This window comes from Sus scrofa, chromosome 6 (genome assembly GCF_000003025.6).
Source record: "Sus scrofa isolate TJ Tabasco breed Duroc chromosome 6, Sscrofa11.1, whole genome shotgun sequence".
NCBI lineage: Eukaryota > Metazoa > Chordata > Mammalia > Artiodactyla > Suidae > Sus > Sus scrofa.
Window position 1 is genome coordinate 71819444 of NC_010448.4, and position 17576 is coordinate 71837019.

At 54.1% G+C, this 17576-nt stretch overlaps 1 protein-coding gene and 1 long non-coding RNA gene across 8 annotated transcripts in view; one reads left to right on the plus strand and one right to left on the minus strand.

Moving 5' to 3' along the window:
• LOC102163957 overlaps positions 1–5796 on the minus strand; it is a 12270-nt gene extending 6474 nt beyond the window's left edge. For both annotated transcript variants that reach the window (XR_001309238.2, XR_002344904.1), the window contains exon 1: positions 5481–5796. This is a non-coding gene — a long non-coding RNA (uncharacterized LOC102163957). The remainder of the gene's footprint in view (positions 1–5480) is intronic.
• On the plus strand, positions 5876–17369 carry AGTRAP (angiotensin II receptor associated protein). 6 transcript variants are annotated; one of them, XM_003127573.6, is made up of 5 exons: positions 5876–6009; positions 10321–10355; positions 12366–12471; positions 13358–13553; positions 14965–17369. In XM_003127573.6, exons 1-5 carry the CDS (start codon positions 5983–5985, stop codon positions 15063–15065), a joined length of 465 nt encoding a protein of 154 aa, XP_003127621.1. In that variant the 5' UTR covers positions 5876–5982; the 3' UTR covers positions 15066–17369. The 6 variants fall into 6 exon arrangements, with proteins under 6 accessions (XP_003127621.1, XP_003127620.1, XP_020950999.1 ...); XM_003127572.6 differs by having other exon boundaries at positions 13358–13532; positions 14965–16957; XM_021095340.1 differs by lacking the exon at positions 13358–13553 and having other exon boundaries at positions 14965–15578.

The following is a 17576-nucleotide window of genomic DNA, read 5'->3' on the forward strand; positions in this document are numbered from 1 at the left end:
TCTGTGGAAGCGAACTGTATCCATGAGGATGTGGGTTCTATCCCTGGCCTCGCTCAGTGGGTTAAGGATCCAGCGTTGCCGGGAGCTGTGATGTAGGTCACAGATGCGGCTCAGATCTGATGTGGCTGTGGCTGTGGTGTAGACTGGCAGCTGCAACTCCGATTCTACCCCTAGCTTGGGAACTTCCAAATGTGGCCTTAAAAAGCAAAAAAAAAAAAAAAAAAAAAAAAAAAACTAAAGAAAATTCACCAACTAACCCAAGTTTTCATAAAGACGCAGAGTGGGGATAGAGGTTGGGAAGGTGGCAGCATGCTGTAACACTGAGGTCCACCCCCGGGGTTTTCTACTAGGAAAGGGGTATGGGCATCTTCTCTGTATTTAAGGGGCCTTTCCCTGCTGCTTCGATTCAACAGGCATTTATCGTGGGCCAGGAGATGCTGAGAGATGCCAGAAGGTGTTATACTTTTTCCATAGCAGCAGGCCTCCTCTTTGCTGACCGAGCATTTGCAAAGTGCCAGGAGCTGCGCCAGGTGCTGCACCAGGCATGCTGTGTAAATGATCTCATGTGCTCTCCCACCATCACCCTGAAGTTTAAGATCACTCAGCTAGGAGGGGGCCAGGCAGAGATCCCCGAAATAACTTCACCTAAAGGACACAGCAATCACGGGGGAGGAAATGGCTGTGGCCGCTTCATTGGCCATTTGCGTAACTAGCGGCACTACAGAGGGGCTTCCTGGGGGAACCCGGTTGACCGGTGGCACCTTGAGGACAAGTGGAGAGTTGGGTGGCAGGTCTTCCCGGTGCCTGTGATGGAGAAAGTGGTGCTCACATACTGGTCCAGCTGGTGTGTTCCCTGAACACCAGCTATGCACCAGGCAAGCCTTGAGGTTGCACGACCCTCCTGGGGCTTGCGGTCTAGATGGTGGGAGTGGGGGGTGGGGACAGATAAACAAGTCAACAAGCCAAGTGACAGGGCGACAACTGTGGGGATTGCTAAGTGCTATGAAGAAAATCAGGAGTTCCCGTTGTGGCGCAGTGGTTAACGAATCCGACTAGGAACCATGAGGTTGCGGGTTCGGTCCCTGCCCTTGCTCAGTGGTTTAACGATCTGGCGTTGCCGTGAGCTGTGGCGTAGGTTGCAGACACGGCTCGGATCCCGGGTTGTTGTGGCTCTGGCGTAGGCCAGTGGCTACAGCTCCGATTCAACCCCTAGCCTGGGAACCTCCATATGCTGTGGGAGCGGCCCAAGAAATAGCAAAAAAAAAAAAAAAAAAAAAAAAAAAAAAAAAAGACAAAATAAATAAATAAATAAATAAAGGGAAATTTAAAAAAAAATTTTAAAAAAATCAAATACGATGATGTAACTATCTCAGAAAACAGGCAATTTCTTTTCTTTTCTTGTCTTATCTTTTTAGGGCCGCACCTGTGGCATATAGAGGGTCCCAGGCTAGGGGTCAAATCAGAGCTGCAGCTGCTGGCCTACACCACAGCCACAGCAACGCCATTCTGAGCCGCATCTTCGACCTACACCACAACTTGTGGCAACGCTGGATCCTTAACCCATTGAGCAGAGGCCAGGGAGTGAACCTGCATCCTCGTGGATACTAGTCAGGTTAGTTTCCACTGAGCCATGATGGGAACGGCTGTTTAGCAATTTCTTAAAAAGTTAAGTATACACATGCCATGTGGTCCAGCCATTCTATTCCTAGACATTTACCCAAGTGGGTGTTCAATAACTATTCTTTGAATAAATGAATGAATCTACTGTACATGTCTGTTTGTTTGTTTATTTCCAATTACGGCAAAAAATATATATAACATAAAATTTACCATACTAACCTTTTTTTATTTTCTTTTTAGGGCCACACCGGTGGCATATGGAAGTTCCCAGGCTAGGGGTCTCATCGGAGCTACAGCTGCCAGCCTACACCACAACCATAGCCATGCAGGATCTGAGCCGCGTCTGTGACCTACACCACAGCTCATGGCAACGCCGGACCCTTAACCCACTGAGCGAGGCCAGGGATAGAACCCACATCCTCATGGATACTAGTCAGCTTTGTTTCTGCTCCACTGCAACGGGAACTCCTACCAGCCTAACCATTTTTAAGTGTACGGGCAGTAAGGACCATCTGCATTGTGGTGCCAGGTCACTTTCTTTGTCGAAGGTACGATGATAAAACTCAGCTGACATCGACAAGATTGGTGAGGATCATGAGAAATTTAAACTTGACTTCCAGAACTGTCCTCTCTAAAAATATGACCCTGAAGTCTGTGGAATGTGCTTCATGGGGGCCCACTGGTTCTTCTATAGTCAGGAGAGGTGGTGGCAGGAACTCTGGCTCCTTTGAAAACAGTTTTACTTTATTTTCTTCCTGTGGGCTCCCTCTCCAGGCCCAAGCCTCTGGCCCCAGCTGGTCAGGATGAATGCTGGGTCACTGTGCCCGCTGAAGACACATTCCACAGACCCAGCCTTGACCTTCATCTGGCTCCAATCTGCTTCCCCCCTCCTTGTCTTGATCCATCCTTTGCATCTCGGCCTGGGCTGTATTTTCCTGTGATGTGGGCAGTGGAGCTGAGCAGCTGAACATCACGCTCCTGGAACCAGACCTCCTTGGTCCCCAGCCCAGTTTCATACCAACCAGTGATGTGCCTTTAGGCAGGCTCTTAACTTCTCTTAACCTCAATCATCTTACTGTAAATCAGGATAAGAACAGCACCTACAGAAGTTCTTGCTGTGGCTCAGTGGAAACAAACCTGACTAGTATCCATGAGGACTCGGGTTCGATCCCTGGCCTCACTCAGTGGGTTAAGGATCCGGCATTGTCGTGAGCTCTGGCGTAGGTTGCAGACAAGGTTCAGATCCCGTGTTGCTGTGGCTGTGGTGTAGGCTGGCAGCTGTAGCTCTGAATCCACCCTACCCCGGGAACTTCCATATGCCACAGGTGCGACCCGAAAAAGCACAAAATAAAATAAAATAGCACCTACAGAGTTTCCACTGGATCAGTGGACAAAGCACCGGGATGCAGGTTCGATCCCAGTCCTGGCACAGAGGGTTAAGGATCAGGTGTTGCCACAGCTGCAGCTCAGATCTGATCCCTGGCCCCAGGTCTGGGAATTTCCATATGCCGAGGGACAGCCAAAAAAGAAAACAAAATTGTAAGAATAGCGCCTACACCGCAGGGGTTGTCATGACTATTTATTAGGAGTGCTTTTCCCACTAACACAAAATAAGTACTTGATAAGGGTCAGCTCTAATCCCTTGTTTGTTTGGCATTTTCTCCTTAAAAGGTGATCACAATCTTATTACACAGCTGCAGACTTGGAGTAAACACCTCTAGGATCTGGCGTGAGTGGGGAACATTTACTAGAAGGAAATCATATAATAATAATAATAATAATATCCACCAGTTGTTGAGGAATTACTCTTTTCTAGGTACTCTGCAGATACCAATAATAAGTACTCTTGAATCACAAAATAGTAGCAGATCCTGATTTAGTGCTTACCGTCGGCTAGGCAACGTTCTAAATATTTTTCACATATTAACAAATCCTAACAACCTTTTGAGGAAATTACTACTCTTATCCTCATTTTACAAATCAGAATCCTGAAGCACAGAGGCAGTGACTTGCTCAGGTTGACCAGTAAGTGGACAAAGTTAGGACTCAGACTCTTGTCGATCTGGTCCAGTTAGTCCCCTGTGCCTTGAATCCCAGACAATCACACCATAGGAAGCCATCTGTCTGGTCTCTAAAGCTTCCCAGCTCTCCGTTACTATGGCCGATGCTGTGCTATTCTGGCCCCTGGGCTGGAGGGCTGTGTCTCCAAAGGGGGCATTCATTTAGGCCAGTGGACCCTGCAGCCCTGCAAAAGTCCCCACACCCACCTAGAAAAATCCTTCCTGGAGTTCCTGCTGTGGGTTCAGAAATTGACATAGTGTCCGTGAGGATACACATTCAATCTCTGGCCTCCCTCAGTGGGTTAAGCATCTGGGATTGCCATGAGTTGCAGTGTAGGTTGAAGACACAGCTTGGATCCCGCATTGCTGTGGCTGTGGTATAGGCCGGCAGCTGCAGCTCTGATTTTACTCCTAGCCCAGGAACTTCCACATGCCACGGTGCAGCCATAAAAACAAAAAAGAAAAGAAAATGAAAAATCTTTTCTTTGTAACTGGAGAGAGTAAGTGTCTTGATATGATCTCAGGACCCACCAGGCAGTTTTTCAGGTTTCTATGTGGTCCCTCCCCTCCTGGAAACAAGAAAAAGCCCTCAGACCAAAGGGGACCCTCTAAATGAAAGCTGGTATTCTCTAAATGTTCTCTGGTTACGGTTGAAGGATGGGGAAGGAAGAAGGATGGACGGACTCTTTGGAGGTGGTCAACAGTCCTTGAGAGAGATGCCTGGTGGAGCAGCCCTTTCTCCCTCCATCCTTTCCGTTCACAGCTGGAGGCAGACGGTGTCTTGATAGAATCTTTCTTCTGGAGACAGGTGTGACTATAGGTTTTCTGCTGGTCTTCCAGCTGGATTTTTTTTTTGAAGCTTTTGTGTGTGTGTGTGTGTGTGTCTTTTTTGTCTTTTTAGGGCCGCACCCACAGCATATGGAGGTTCCCAGACTAGGGGTCTAATCAGAGCTACAACTGCCGACCTACACCACAGCCATGGCAACGCCAGATCCAAGCCACATCCATGACCCACACCACAGCTCCTGGCCACGCCGGATCCTTAACTCACTGAGCGAGGCCAGAGATCCAACCCGAAACCTCATGGCTCCTAGCCGGATTCATTTCTGCTGCACCACGACGGGAACTCCTGAAGCTTTAAGTATAACTCAAGTAGGCTTCAACCACTGTGTGCTGATAACAGCAACATCCGACGTGTATTACCCATTTACTAAGTGCCAGGCACTTGTTCTTTAGGTGGGTACTTTAGATTGACAGACTCTATCTTGAACCAAACTGCAGTTAGGCTCCTCTGAGCCCTCTTCTTGACCAGGCCTCCACCCAGCCTTCTGCCTCCAACGTGAAGGAACTGCAGAGCCCAGTGTGAGCAAGAATCCTGCTAAGTCAGTTTAGCCGGAATCCCCCTCTTCTCCCCGCCTCCGCTGGTATCTGATCACCCTCCATATCTGATTAAGTTCCCCATCCCACACACCTTTGATACCTCTCTTCGGCTTGCCTTTAGCAAGAATTCCCCTCCCCCTGAAGTCTGCTCTTGGTGATTTTCCATCCACTGCTGCTCACCCATAAATCCCTGCTGGGCCCCATTGTCCTCGCTCCCCTCCTGTAGTACCTCCGCCCCAATAATTTTTGTTTGTTCAGGTTTTGTTGTTGTTGTTGTTTTGGGCCACACCTGTGAAGTTCCCAGGCCAGGGATGGAACCCCCACCACTGCTGCGACCCCAGCCACAGCAGTGACAACACTGGATCCTTAACCCACTGTGCCACCAGGGAACTCCCCCAAGAGTCTTAAAGTCGTCCTTACCATTTTAGCAAGTGTCAGAATCATTTTTTTCTTCAAACATGAGTTAGTTCATTTATCCTCCCAGGGATCCGAGGAGGTAAGTCACTGTCTCCACTTTCACTGAGAAGAAAGAGGGTGCCCTTAGGGATGAGTCACCAGCCACATCTGTTTGTATCTGGACGTGCCCCCAAGTTCTCCTGGCTGCAGGTGGTCCTATCAGCTCACCTGCTGGGATTTTAATTCGGCTAGAGAATGCGCCCTTGGCGACGTAAACCTGGAGAGTCTCCACCCACCCGGGAACTACCTGCGCGCAGCGAGGTGCTCGGAGGGCGCGAGAAGCCTGACGCCATCTCCTAGCAACGGGGCAGAGGTCACGTGATCCGACTCACGTGGCGCCCAGCCCAGCTGGGGTTGGAGCGGGGGCTGCGGGCGGAGCCGGGCGGGGCGGGGCAAGTTTGTTTCCAGAGTTCGGGGACCAGGAACCCACGCGGTTGCTGCGCAGGTGCCCTCCGACTCGGTCGGGATGGAGCTGCCCGCCGTGAACCTGAAGGTGGCGACGGGCGGGTCGGGGTAGGGGTGGCCCAGCCGCAGGCGGGCGGGCGCGGGGTGGGTCTCCCGGAGCGTGTGGGGAGATTGAACTTTTCAAGTAGGATTTTAGAGGCGAGAGGACCGAGAGTTTGGGGAAAGAGGGGTGGTAGGGAGAAAGAGATTGTACAGGCCCCTGGTGAGAAGGAGGTGGGCAGGTAGACCATAGTAGAGAGAGGGTTCCGGAAGGCCAGCGGGGAAGACGGAGAGGGAACTGGAGGAGGGAAGCGGGGGAAGGGGCCGCCTCTTCCCGGGGCCAGACCGGTCCAGCTAGGAGTGCCAGGCCCCTGAGGATAGCTTTGGCCTGCGCGCCCAGAATTCCCCTGGAGAAAGAGGAACGCAGGGAGGCGGGGGGGTGGGGGGGGCGCCACCGAGAGCCGGGCTAAACCTTTCACCTGGACCCCCACCCCCACACCCGCCGCCACGTCGGCCTTCTTTGTTGGGCAAATCAAGTTAAAATCAGATGATCCCAGACAAGAGGTTTTTCCAAAGTTTATAAATCCAACATCCTTGTTGCATAAGAAACACAGACACCCGGAGACGTTACTCAAAAGTAGAAAACCCCAACTGTGCGCGCTTAGAAAACACTGAGGCTTCCTGGGGTGTCTTCATTTCCTGAGCCGCGTCCTCAGCGGTCAGGATGCCAGCGGCTGTTCTCCTTTTTCTCCCCACCTCCCCCAGCCCCGTCCGTGCTCCTTGGCTGTGTTTGCCACTGAGAGGCTGAAGCCTTCGGCTTTGGTCGGGAAGGTGTGAACCTTGGACCAGACCTGCCATTTTGGGTCTTGGTGCAGTTTCCTTTGAGACTGAATCCAGGAGGGCCCTCGTACTCACGGGTGACAAAGCATTTAGCCCCTGTGATGCCTGGTACTAAAGGAACCTAGGAGATAAATGACTACAGAACAACACATCATTCATATTTGGGTAATTAGATACGGTCTGTGTGGTGACTTCATAAGGGCAGATTCACTGGCATCCGTAATAACTTCCTTCACCTCCCCAGGGGTTGGGGTGGGGTGGGGGGAGACGGCTGGAAACAGGGGGTTGGGCTTGGGTTGAAGGTTTAGCTGGGACCACCTTTACATGAAGGCCGCGCTGAGGCTTATTGGTGCCAATACGCACTCTGTTCCAGGCAGCTCTGTTCCAGGCAGTGTGGGGTTCCGGCTGGGCTGCCTTTTCTCTGATGAGAGATTTGCCTAAAATAATTGACGAGCGGGAATGAGGTGAGAGACAGAGCTGCAGGAGTGGAGAGGGGAGAGAGCCCCCATTCCCGGGCCGTCTGCGCCCCATTGTTTCTTTAATCACATCAGCCTTCTAAGGTTTTTACGGATGGGTGCACTTCGGCTCAGATCAAGCGAGTGACTTGCCAGAGTCCCACAGAGATTAAGGGGCAGGGGCAGGATTAGAAACCCTCAGGGTCTGGCTTCAAAGCCGTGCCCCTTTCTGGCCACCACTTAGAAGTCTTGTGACTTCTGCCTTGACTGTGTGTGTGTGTGTCCCCTGGGAGGCCTTAGTCTGTTTGGGGTCTTTTTTGAGCAAGGCTATGGGCCCGAGAGGCCATACATGGCCACAGGTATGGGCTGTGCGGGCTTTTGGTGCCCAGAGTGAAAGGACTGGTCCTTCCCTTGATTTGGGAGATAAGACCCCTCATCTCCAAGGGTCTTAGCTGTTAACAGTCAGAGGCAAGTAACAGCTGGGGGTCCTGAACGGCTAGGGTTGCCAGGTAACATCCAGGCCATCCAGTCAAATTTGAACTTCACGTCAACCAGAAGTGATTTTTTTTTTTTTTAGTATGAGTACTTCCCAGGCAATATTTGGAATATACTAGAAAAGTATTCATTATCTGAAATTTAAAATTAACTGGAGGTTCTGTGTTTTCCTTGTTGTTAAATCTGGCCACCCTGTGGAGGGGACAGTGGATCCTTGTTCCCGGGCATCTAAGTGGGATGTTCAGAGCTGCTTGGGAGTTGGGGTGGTGCACCTCTGTGGCCCTGCGCTACCTGCTCCCCCATTTCATACACTCCTGGGCACTGGCTGAAGGGCAGCCTGCCCAGAGGGGCAAGGGTGCCAGGTGAGCAGAAACACTGCCCCAGGCCCTCTGCTCAGTCCCTAACCCAGCCCCATCCGTGGGGCAGATCCTGAGCTGGAGGAATGAAGTGACAAGATTACAGAGCTCTAGACTTGGGTGCATGAGGTCTTGTGAGAAAAGGCCATGGGGAGGAGGGTGCAGGGGGTGGTGTGACCTTAGGATTAAGAACTCAGGGGTTCCCATCATGGGGCAGCGGAAACGAATCTGACTAGCATCCATGAGGATGCAAGTTCAATCCCTGGCCTCTCTCAGTGGGTTAAGGATCCCTTGTTGACATGAGTGGTAGTATAGGTTGCAGACTTGGCTTGGATCTGGCATGGCTGTGGCTGTGGCGTAGGCCGGCGGGTACAGCTCTGATTCGACACTTAGTTTGGGAACCTCCACATGCCATAGGTGTGGCCCTAAAAAGACAAAAAGCAAAAACAACTCAGGAAGCTGACCCCCTAATATAGTCATGAGGTTGGCCCAGTGTGGGGGTGATTATCCGGCAGGCATTGCTGCAAATGTTTCACACACCCCTTCACTTCCCTGGAGCCTCCCAACACCCCTATGAAGCATCATTGTCCCCACTTTACCGAAGAGTGAGCAGCAGTTCTGAGAGCTCCAGTGACTTGCTCGTGGTCACACAGCTCTAGGTCAAGGGGTTGGGATCTGATCCACCTGCTTGGCCCCAGTGCCCACACAGTTAGCCACCACCTGCCTCTGCCTCCCCTCTCGGGCATCCCTGACTGCTGTCCCCTAGCCTCAGCCCTCACAATAGGCCACTGGGGGGTTGCATGGGACCAGTAAAAATATATTTCGTATATTGATCTGTACGGCGACCTCAGGTGTGTCCAGGAAGTCTGGGAAGTCCCACCCCCACCCTGAGGGCCCTCTGGTGGCCACCGAAGGGCCTAAGTCCTGGTCCACATGACCACTCGGCTTCCCCTTAGCCTTCCTTCCTCCCTTCCATCCAGTCTAACCTGGCGCAGTGCAGGGGATAGAGCTCTGGCTTTGGGGCCAGACAGATGTCGCTGTCTGTCCAAGCCAGGCTTTGCTGTTTCCTAGCTGTGTGGCCTGGAGCAAATTTCTTAACCTCTCTGAATATCCATTTCCTCACCATAGAAAGAACATAAAAATAGGCCCCACCTAAGAGGAGGATCCAGTGGTCCAGGAGGTGGGGTAGCATTTCATTTGCATTAGCATCAAAAGTCAGACCAGATAGACCGATTCTGAGATTTGTATCTGAGTTCCCTTGTTAATAAGCATTACCCTTTGGGCCAATTAATCTCTCACAGCTTCAGTTTCTTCATGAATAAAACAGGACTAAAACTACCCCATAGGAGTTCCCGTTGTGGCTCAGCAGGTTAAGGACCTGAGATTGTCTCTATGAGGATGCAGGTTCCATCCCTGGCCTCCCTCAGCGGGTGAAGGATCCGGCATGGCCACCCACAGTGTAGGTCGCAGATATGGGCTCAGATCCAGTGTTGCTGTGGCTGTGGTGTAGGCCGGCAGCTGCAGCTCTGATTTGACCCCTAGCTGGGGAACTTCTTTATGCCACAGGTGTGGCCCTTAAAAGAAAAAGAAAGCTCTACCTCATAGAGTTGCAGAGATGCCGTGGGCCAAGTGTTCAGGTCAGTGTAGACACGTGGCAGACAAGTAAGTCCTCATGACTAGCAGGGGTTGCTGTGGTTGTCGCTGGTACGGGATGCCTGTTCTGCACAGGAGTTTCCTGTTATAGACTGGACACTTCTAGTGACCATCAAGTGCCTGTCCCTGCGGTTGAGGTGTCTCTGTGGGACGCATGGTTGGTAGGTGCTGCCCTGTTTCACAGAGGAGGAACCCGGGGCTCTGGCATCAAAGAACGTGGCCCCTGGACCAGAACCCAGGTCTCTGGCCCCCACTTCAGCCTCCTACGATCCCCTCTGCCTTGGCCCATTGGCCCTTCCCCTCCCCCACTCTTCTGACACACGGGACACTGGCTGGGAGAGGGCCGGGCAGCCCCTCTGGGCTGAGCGCTTTATAAAGAGCCCAGGAGCTCAACCCCTCTTTCGTCCTGCCCAGCCCAGAAAGGGCAGGCTGCTCAGGCCTGTCCTCGGGGCTTCCAGTGTTTTCTGGCTCCAAACGCTTTCCTGCCGTCCCCCCTGTCTTCGTAGCGGTCACATTCACAGACCTATTCTCCACCCCACCCCCTCTTTTTTTGTGCCACAGGCGATCCTCCTGGTTCACTGGCTGCTGACCATCTGGTGAGTGAGTCTGTCCATGTCCAGTTCTGTGTCCACATGTCTCCTGGGTCTGCGTCCATGTGCATCTCATAGTCTTGCCCACACCTTCCAGTCCATTCCAAGACTAAATAGCACCTCTGTCAAAGAGCATCATCAACAAGCTTCCCACCTGCCAAGGATGTCGGAGGGGCGGGTGGTACCCAGAGGATCGCAGGATGGCTTGTCATCATTACAGTCTGCTCTGTCTGTTGAGTTTCTGGGGAGATTTCTCTGCCCAACCAAGAATGGAGACCACTGAGCACCCGCACAGGTGCAGCAGGTGTGAGTTTGGGAGCAGTGATGATCAGGGTGAATGACCTGGGGGAGCAGAGTCAAAGTGCAGGTGTCCTCAGTCACGCTCCCCAAGATTCTGCGCTGGTGAGTCTGAGCTGGGACCCCAGCACCTGCTTTCTCAAAAGCGAAAAATGAGCTCGTAAAAATGACCGACTTATTTCCAGTCACTTATGCTAAAGTGCTTTGCACCTGTTTTCTGTGTAGTACACTCGAGGGAATGTCATTGAAATATAGGCAGCACCCCAGTGCATGCGGGGCCATCTAGGCCGAGTGAATATGGTGGGTAAGAGCATGGCCTCTTTTTTTTTTTTTTTTTTTTTTGTCTTTTTGCTATTTCTTTGGGCCGCTCCCACGGCATATGGAGGTTCCTAGGCTAGGGGTCAAATCGGAGCTGTAGCCACCAGCCTACACCAGAGCCACAGCAACGCGGGATCCGAGCTGCGTCTGCAACCTACACCACAGCTCACGGCAACGCCGGATCGTTAGCCCACTGAGCAAGGGCAGGGACCGAACCCGCCACCTCATGGTTCCTAGTCAGATTCGTCAACCACTGCGCCACGAAGGGAACTCCCAAGAGCATGGCCTCTTGAGCCAGGCTGCCTGGGTTTATATCCCAGTTCTGCCACGTAGCACCTGTGTGACCTTGGGCAAGTTACTTGGCCTCTCTGTGCCACCGTCCCCTCATCTATAAAATAAGGATACTATTAGTGCCTCCTTCTTAGAGTTACTAACACAAATGCACATATATGATCTAATTTAAAGCACTTAAAACTGTGCCAAGTACTAGTAAAGCCTCTGGGTTATCGATTATTTTGAGTTGACAAACAAAGAAGCAATTCAGTTGGTAGCAACACCCTGCAAAATAAAAGAGGGTGAGGGGTGTTTTAGAAAGTGGTGAAGTGGTCATTAAAATTGGGCAGTCAGGGAAGGAGTCTCAGAGTTAACAGGTGAGCTGAGGCCAAAATGGCAAAAAGGGACTGAGGGTTCAGGGTAGAGGGAACAGTAAGGCAGCGAATGAGGGTACAGGCTGGGCTCTGTCCCCCGATCCCACAGGACCTATAGGCCATGGTCAAGGGCCAGAATTTTTTTTTTTTTTTTTTTGCTTTTTAGGCCCGCACCCGTGGCATATGGAAGTTTCCAGGCTAAAGGTCAAATCAGAGCTACAGCTGCCATCCTACCCACAGGTCACGGCAACGCCGGGTCCTTAAGCCACTGAGCGAGGCCAGGGATCGAACCCGCAACCTCATGGTTCCTAGTCGGATTCGTTTCCGCTGCGCCATGACGGGAACTCCAAGAGTCAGAATTTTATTCCAGGAAAACTGTTAGAGGACTTTTAGCAAGGGAGTGACGTAGCCTGATGTACCTTACTGGTCGCTATTTATAGAATGGCCAGGATGGGGCAGGAGTGGAAGTGAGACCAGCGGGGAGAGGCGCTGGTGATAAATCCCCATAGGAGAGGATGGTTTGGGGATGGTTTGGACCAGGAGGGATTGAATCCGGTTTGGGATCCATTCAGGAGGCAGAGCCAGTGGCATGTGCTGACACTTCCAGTGGTGGGGTGGGAAGGAACAAACATCCCATGGCCATAGACCATGGCCTCTGCTCGTAGGGTCCCTGAGCCCTGGGAACCTGTGGGGGGGCAGGGGGCACCTGCGGGACGCCCACCTCCTGACGTGACTCAGGCGCCTCTTCCCGCAGGGGCTGCATTGTGTTCCCGGGCCCCTATGCCTGGGCCAACTTCACCATCCTGGCCTTGGGCGTGTGGGCCGTGGCGCAGCGGGACTCCGTCGACGCCATAAGTATGGTGAGAGCTGGGGAGACGGCAGAATCGGCTTCGGGGTGATTGTGGGCCCTGCCCCATCTTCCCCTTCACCTGCCCGGTCTTCTCTCCCTTCCTTTCCCCATTATTTTCCATCTTCTAGGGCCTCATAAGTTAGCCCGCCCGGGCCTCCGGCCCATGCGTGTGTGTTCACTAGCCTGGCCTGCTTCTCTGCCTGCCTGGCTCAGAAAGCCCGGGGTCTGCTCATCTGTTCCCCCAAGAGCGGCTGTAGGGTGGGCTCCCACTGGGGCCCCAGACCATTCTCCCCACGTGCAGATAATCTGCTTCTAGGGCCCTCTCAGGGAGGGATGTGGCTGGAAGGCCCTGTGAAGAGGGAGCTCCCCCGCTTTGTGAGGTCAGAATGGACCCAGTCAGCGGGGCTGCTCCACAGGGGAGCTTCCTGACACCCGCTCAGCCCCGGGTGGCGGTGAGCACAGCAGTGGCCTCTCAGGATGGCCGAGCAGAGATCTCTTTGATGGTAGAGGTGGAGACAGATTGCTAGGGACCTTCCATCTGGGAGATTCTGGACCCAAGTCTTGTGCTTCATCTTGACCTCAAGGATGAGAAGAGATGGGAGGGGGCCGTACCAGAGCCAGCAGGCTGGGCCCACACGGGGTCCCACATCTCTGCCTCCGGCCCCTCCAGCCCCACCATCCCCCGTCGGACATCTCATCCATGGGGTCCTGCCTGCAGGCTTGAGCTGTTTCCCCGCAAGCCCTGAGGACCCAGCAGGGCACCCAGGGAGCTTCCGGTCTGGGATCCCTGGTGGGGGAGCGAGGAGCGTGTGATGGGGGGTGGCAGTGGGCAGCGGGCTCATAAACCCTGATGACATGTGGTCACCCCTGGGCCTTGCGCTTGGCCTGTCTTGCAGTTTCTGGGTGGCCTGGTGGTCACCATCTTCCTGGACATCGTCCACATCAGCATCTTCTACCCGAGGGCCGGCCTCTCGGACACGGGGCGCTTCAGCGCGGGCATGGCCATCCTCAGCCTGCTCCTCAAGCCGTTCTCCTGCTGCCTCGTCTACCACATGTACCGGGAGCGCGGGGGTGAGCTCCTGCTCCACCTGGGTGAGGCTGCTGCCTCCGGCCAGCTCCCCGCCTCCCCTCGGCCTCCACCTCGCCTGCCCCCACCCCAGTCCCTGCCCCAGGGAGCCGACCTTGCCCCCGAGACAGGGCTCCAGGAGCAGGGAGGGTGTGGGCTCTGGGCGCCAGGCTGAAAGATGGACAAGCTTCTGGCCTCTGCCGCAGGATCCCAGTCCCCTCCCCACAACTGTCCCCGCCTGGCATGACCTTCCCCTGGCACACAGGCTACAAGCCAGCATTGGAGACTTGGCCAGGCCCCCGTCTGAGCCCAAATGTGCATTCAGCTGGGGTTGTGGTCCCGTTCCCCAGGCACCTCCAGGCAGTCTGCGGTCTGAGGCTTGTAGGCACCTGCGGGGCCAGCATCCCCTCTCAGCTCCTGCCGGCCCCTTCTCCGGAGCCCCCTCTCCTGCCGCATGAGGTCTGGTGGCCAAGGGAGAGGTGGCGCCGGCCTGGGCCGTGGGAGCCCCAGCCTCAGCCAGCGCTGAACTGCAGGCACTTTCCCTTAGCCCAGCCCCCAACCCCTGCCTGCAGCGTCTCTGAGCTGGTCCCCTTCCCGAGGTGGTCCAGCTGCTTCCTTGTTTTTCTGCCATTCCCGTTCCTTCTTCACTCTCTGAGAGAAGTAGGGAGAGGGGTGTCTTCTGCCTTTCACTCCTGAGAAGAGAGTGGCTGGCGACTAGCAGGGGGCACAGCTGGGCTAAGGGCAGCAGGGGCCTGGGGCCCCCACACTGGCCAACCTCAGACTGCCTAGACCGGCCCTCAGGGGTGGGGTGGGGGGATGAGGAAGCGAGGCTGGGAGCCCTTGGGCTTGTTCGGGAGAAGAGGACAGATGTGCAGGTGCAGGTGGGAGCGATGGGAGGGCCGCCCAGAGCCCCCCAGCTTGCTTGCACCCTCTGGGCTCCCCAGATGCGCCGGCCCTGGAGCTTTCTGGATACAGTGACATGATCAGTATCCACTCTGCAGGAGGAGGAGGGGAGCCCCCAGGCCCAGGACCGGGCATCCCTTGGCCAGGTGTCAGTACACGCTGCTTGGGGGCAGGGGGGGGTGGGCTAGTGGCTAAGAGCCCTGTCTTTGAGGTCATGCCGCCTACCTTTGAATCCTGATGTTCTTGGCTTCTGGCTCTATGACCCCGGCCAAGCCATTTTATCTCTTTGACCCTCAGTTTCCTCATCTGTGAAGTGGGGACAGTAGGGTTGCTCCCGTAGGGTTGCAGGATTAATAAACAATATATGTTAAAGGTTCGGTGCCTGGGGCTGCAGCCACTGTCACTGTCCTGGTTGCCAGGATGCTCAGCTCTGGCCCTTGTGGTCGGGGAGGGAGAACCTTGGTTTGGCCACAGTGAAACGTCCTAAGTCCTCACCCTCCATTTTTCCTTTCTCTCCATCTCCCCGCCGCCTAGGTTTCCTCGTGCCTTCGCAGGAGCGCAGCGCCTACCAGACCATCGACTCAGAGGTGCCTGCCGACCTGGAGAGCAGGCCTCAAGGCCCCCAAGGATACTGAAGCCGGCCAAGTCCAGGAGCCAGCTTGACAGACCTCCAGGGAGGCGCAGGCGGCATCACCCTCTTTGTACCTCGGGTGTCATTTGTGTCTTGGATGGCCTCCCTTTCTTAGAACTAACGTGGGAACGAACCCAGTTTCCCAGCTCAGGGGTTGCCTGAATCAAGTGCCCTGAGAGGCCAGGAGCCCCCGCCCTGGCACACCTGTCCCAGACTCCCCGAGGCCTCTCCTCACTCCAGGAATCATGCTGGGCCCAGTCTGGGAACTGTGGTTGCTTTTGTCACCTCCACCCTAAGTGGCTCCGTGAAGGCCCCAGGCCAAGCTGTGCCTAAGCCCTCAGGCCTCCAAGGGCTTCAGCTCAGGTTCAGGCCCCAGGGAAAGCTTCTCACTGCCTGGTCACTTGGTGCCTGGGGACCCCGGGGCTGGAGGCAGGAGGTGTCTGCAGCCTTTGAGACCCACCACGGCCTCCAGCTGCCTTTCTCAGAGCCATAGCATTAAAGTTCGGGGAATTCTGTAGCTGAGTGTGTTTTGAACCCCTTTTATCTCCCTTCTGGGCGGGGGCCTGGACTTGCCATGCCTGGGAAGTTTTCTCCTGCAAATCCTCAGGATACCAGAGCTTAGGTGCCTGTTCTGCTGTGGCCAGAGGACACAGAGGCTCATGACCAGCTGGGCCTACCTCGTGCTCAGCTCTGGCCTAACCAGGGCCCCAGCAGCGGAGGGCACTTTTCCATGTGACATGTGAGCCTCCAGTTCTCCAAATTCAGACAACTCAGCACTTGGTTTGAATCCTGCTCTGCCACTGACTGGCTGTGTGCCCTTGGGCATCTTAGCCTTCTGACCTCTGTGTCCTCTGGCGAAGGGCTAATGCCTGCCTGGGGGGTGGGAGTAGGGGGTGATGCTGCAGATCAAGTGGACAGTGCCTGGCCTTGGAAGGGTTCCCTAAGTGACAGTGAAGTTGTCGGTGGAGCTGCTCCTTGAGCCCGTGATGATGTTGAGTCAGTGGGTTAGGGGTGACCTCTTCTTGGCAGACCCTGTGTCTTGGCCTCAGAACTGACTGGAACACTTGTCTGAAAGTTCCCAGGATCCCATGGCCAGGGCCCTACCCCATTCCCACTGGGACGGGTATTGACCACAAGACCCCAGATATCTGGGCCATACTGGCTTTGTCCCCAGCACAAAGAGGTCAAGGCCTAGTGCTCAGCCCCCCCTCCCCCATTCTTCTGTACCCATCCATCCAAAGAGGTTGAGTGCCTGCCATACTCTGGGCAAGGACCTGGGGTTACAGGGGTGAGCTCAAGTGCTTACTTTGGGGAGAACAGATATTAAGAGTCCATGGAGTTCCCATGGTGGCACAGCAGAAACAAAGCCAATTAGGAACGATGAGATTGTGGGTTTGATCCCTGGCCTCACTTAGTGGGTTAAGGATCCATGTTGCCATGAGCTGTGGTAAAGGTCGCAGACGTGGCTCCCATCCATTGCTGGGGCTCTGGTGTAGGCTGGCAGCTACAGCTCCGATTAGACCCCTAGGGTGCAGCCCTAGAAAAGACAAGCTGGGATTATAAGAATTGGGCCTTGTTTCTCTCTGACACATCAAAGAAAAAGTTTGTTGAAGGAGCTGAGCTCATTTGGACTAGAGAGATAAGATTGTGAGAACGGTGGGAAGAAGGAGGCAGAAACTGGAGCAATGAGATTTCAAGTGGAGTTTGCTGACCGACAGAATTATCAGGAGCTCTGAGCAGGCGTCTGGAACTCAGGCTCCCCTGCCACAGGGGATGCTTGTTTTTTTAGACAGGGGTCATTTTGTTGAGCCAGGTAGTCTGTGGCCTTGGAGCTATCTTTGTCTTTGGAAACTCATCTGTCACATGGGCCTGTTCGATAAAAAGGAGTCTGTGTCCTTTCAGGCCTTGCTTCATTTTCCACCTAAGAAAGATGACCATTCAATCACTCCTGGGGTCAAGGAGAGCTCCCCAATTATACATATGCAGTAAGACTCCTAGGGGTCAGAAAGGGAGGGGACACCAGGCCATAATAAGTCCTGATGCCATCTCAGCATCCTTTGCTCTGGAATCCATCTGTGTCAAAAGATGTGTGTGCATACTGGTTAGGGTCCTGTGTCCAGTCAGGTGTGAGAATTAAAACAGGATGATTGGCTAAAGGTAAACAAAGGCCCAGAAGAGCTGTCCTATGTAAGCCATTTAAATCCGCTCTCTGGGAGCGCTACTCATTCAGGGGGACAGTTGCACCCACGCGCCTCTCTAGGGTGTGTGACTTCTTTGCTTCTGACGTTTTAATAAACCACTTCCTGGAGTTCCCGTCGTGGCTCAGTGGTTAAGGAATCCGACTAGGAACCATGAGGTTGCAGGTTCGATCCCTGGCCTCGCTCAGTGGGTTAAGGATCCGGCATTGCTGTGAGCTGTGGTGTAAGTTACAGACATTGGCTCGGATCCCTTGTTGCTGTGGCTGTGGCTGTGGCGTAGGCCAGTGGCTACAGCTCCGATTGGACCCCTAGCCTGG

Excerpts from the sequence above, each read along its gene's own strand:
- AGTRAP (XM_013998983.2), top strand. The coding sequence starts at position 5,983 with ATGGAGCTGCCCGCCGTGAACCTGAAG. Across the intron at positions 6,010-12,365 it reads TGCCCGCCGTGAACCTGAAG|GGGCTGCATTGTGTTCCCGG; the intron begins GTGGCGACGGGC and ends CTCTTCCCGCAG. Across the intron at positions 12,472-13,357 it reads CCGTCGACGCCATAAGTATG|TTTCTGGGTGGCCTGGTGGT; the intron begins GTGAGAGCTGGG and ends CCTGTCTTGCAG.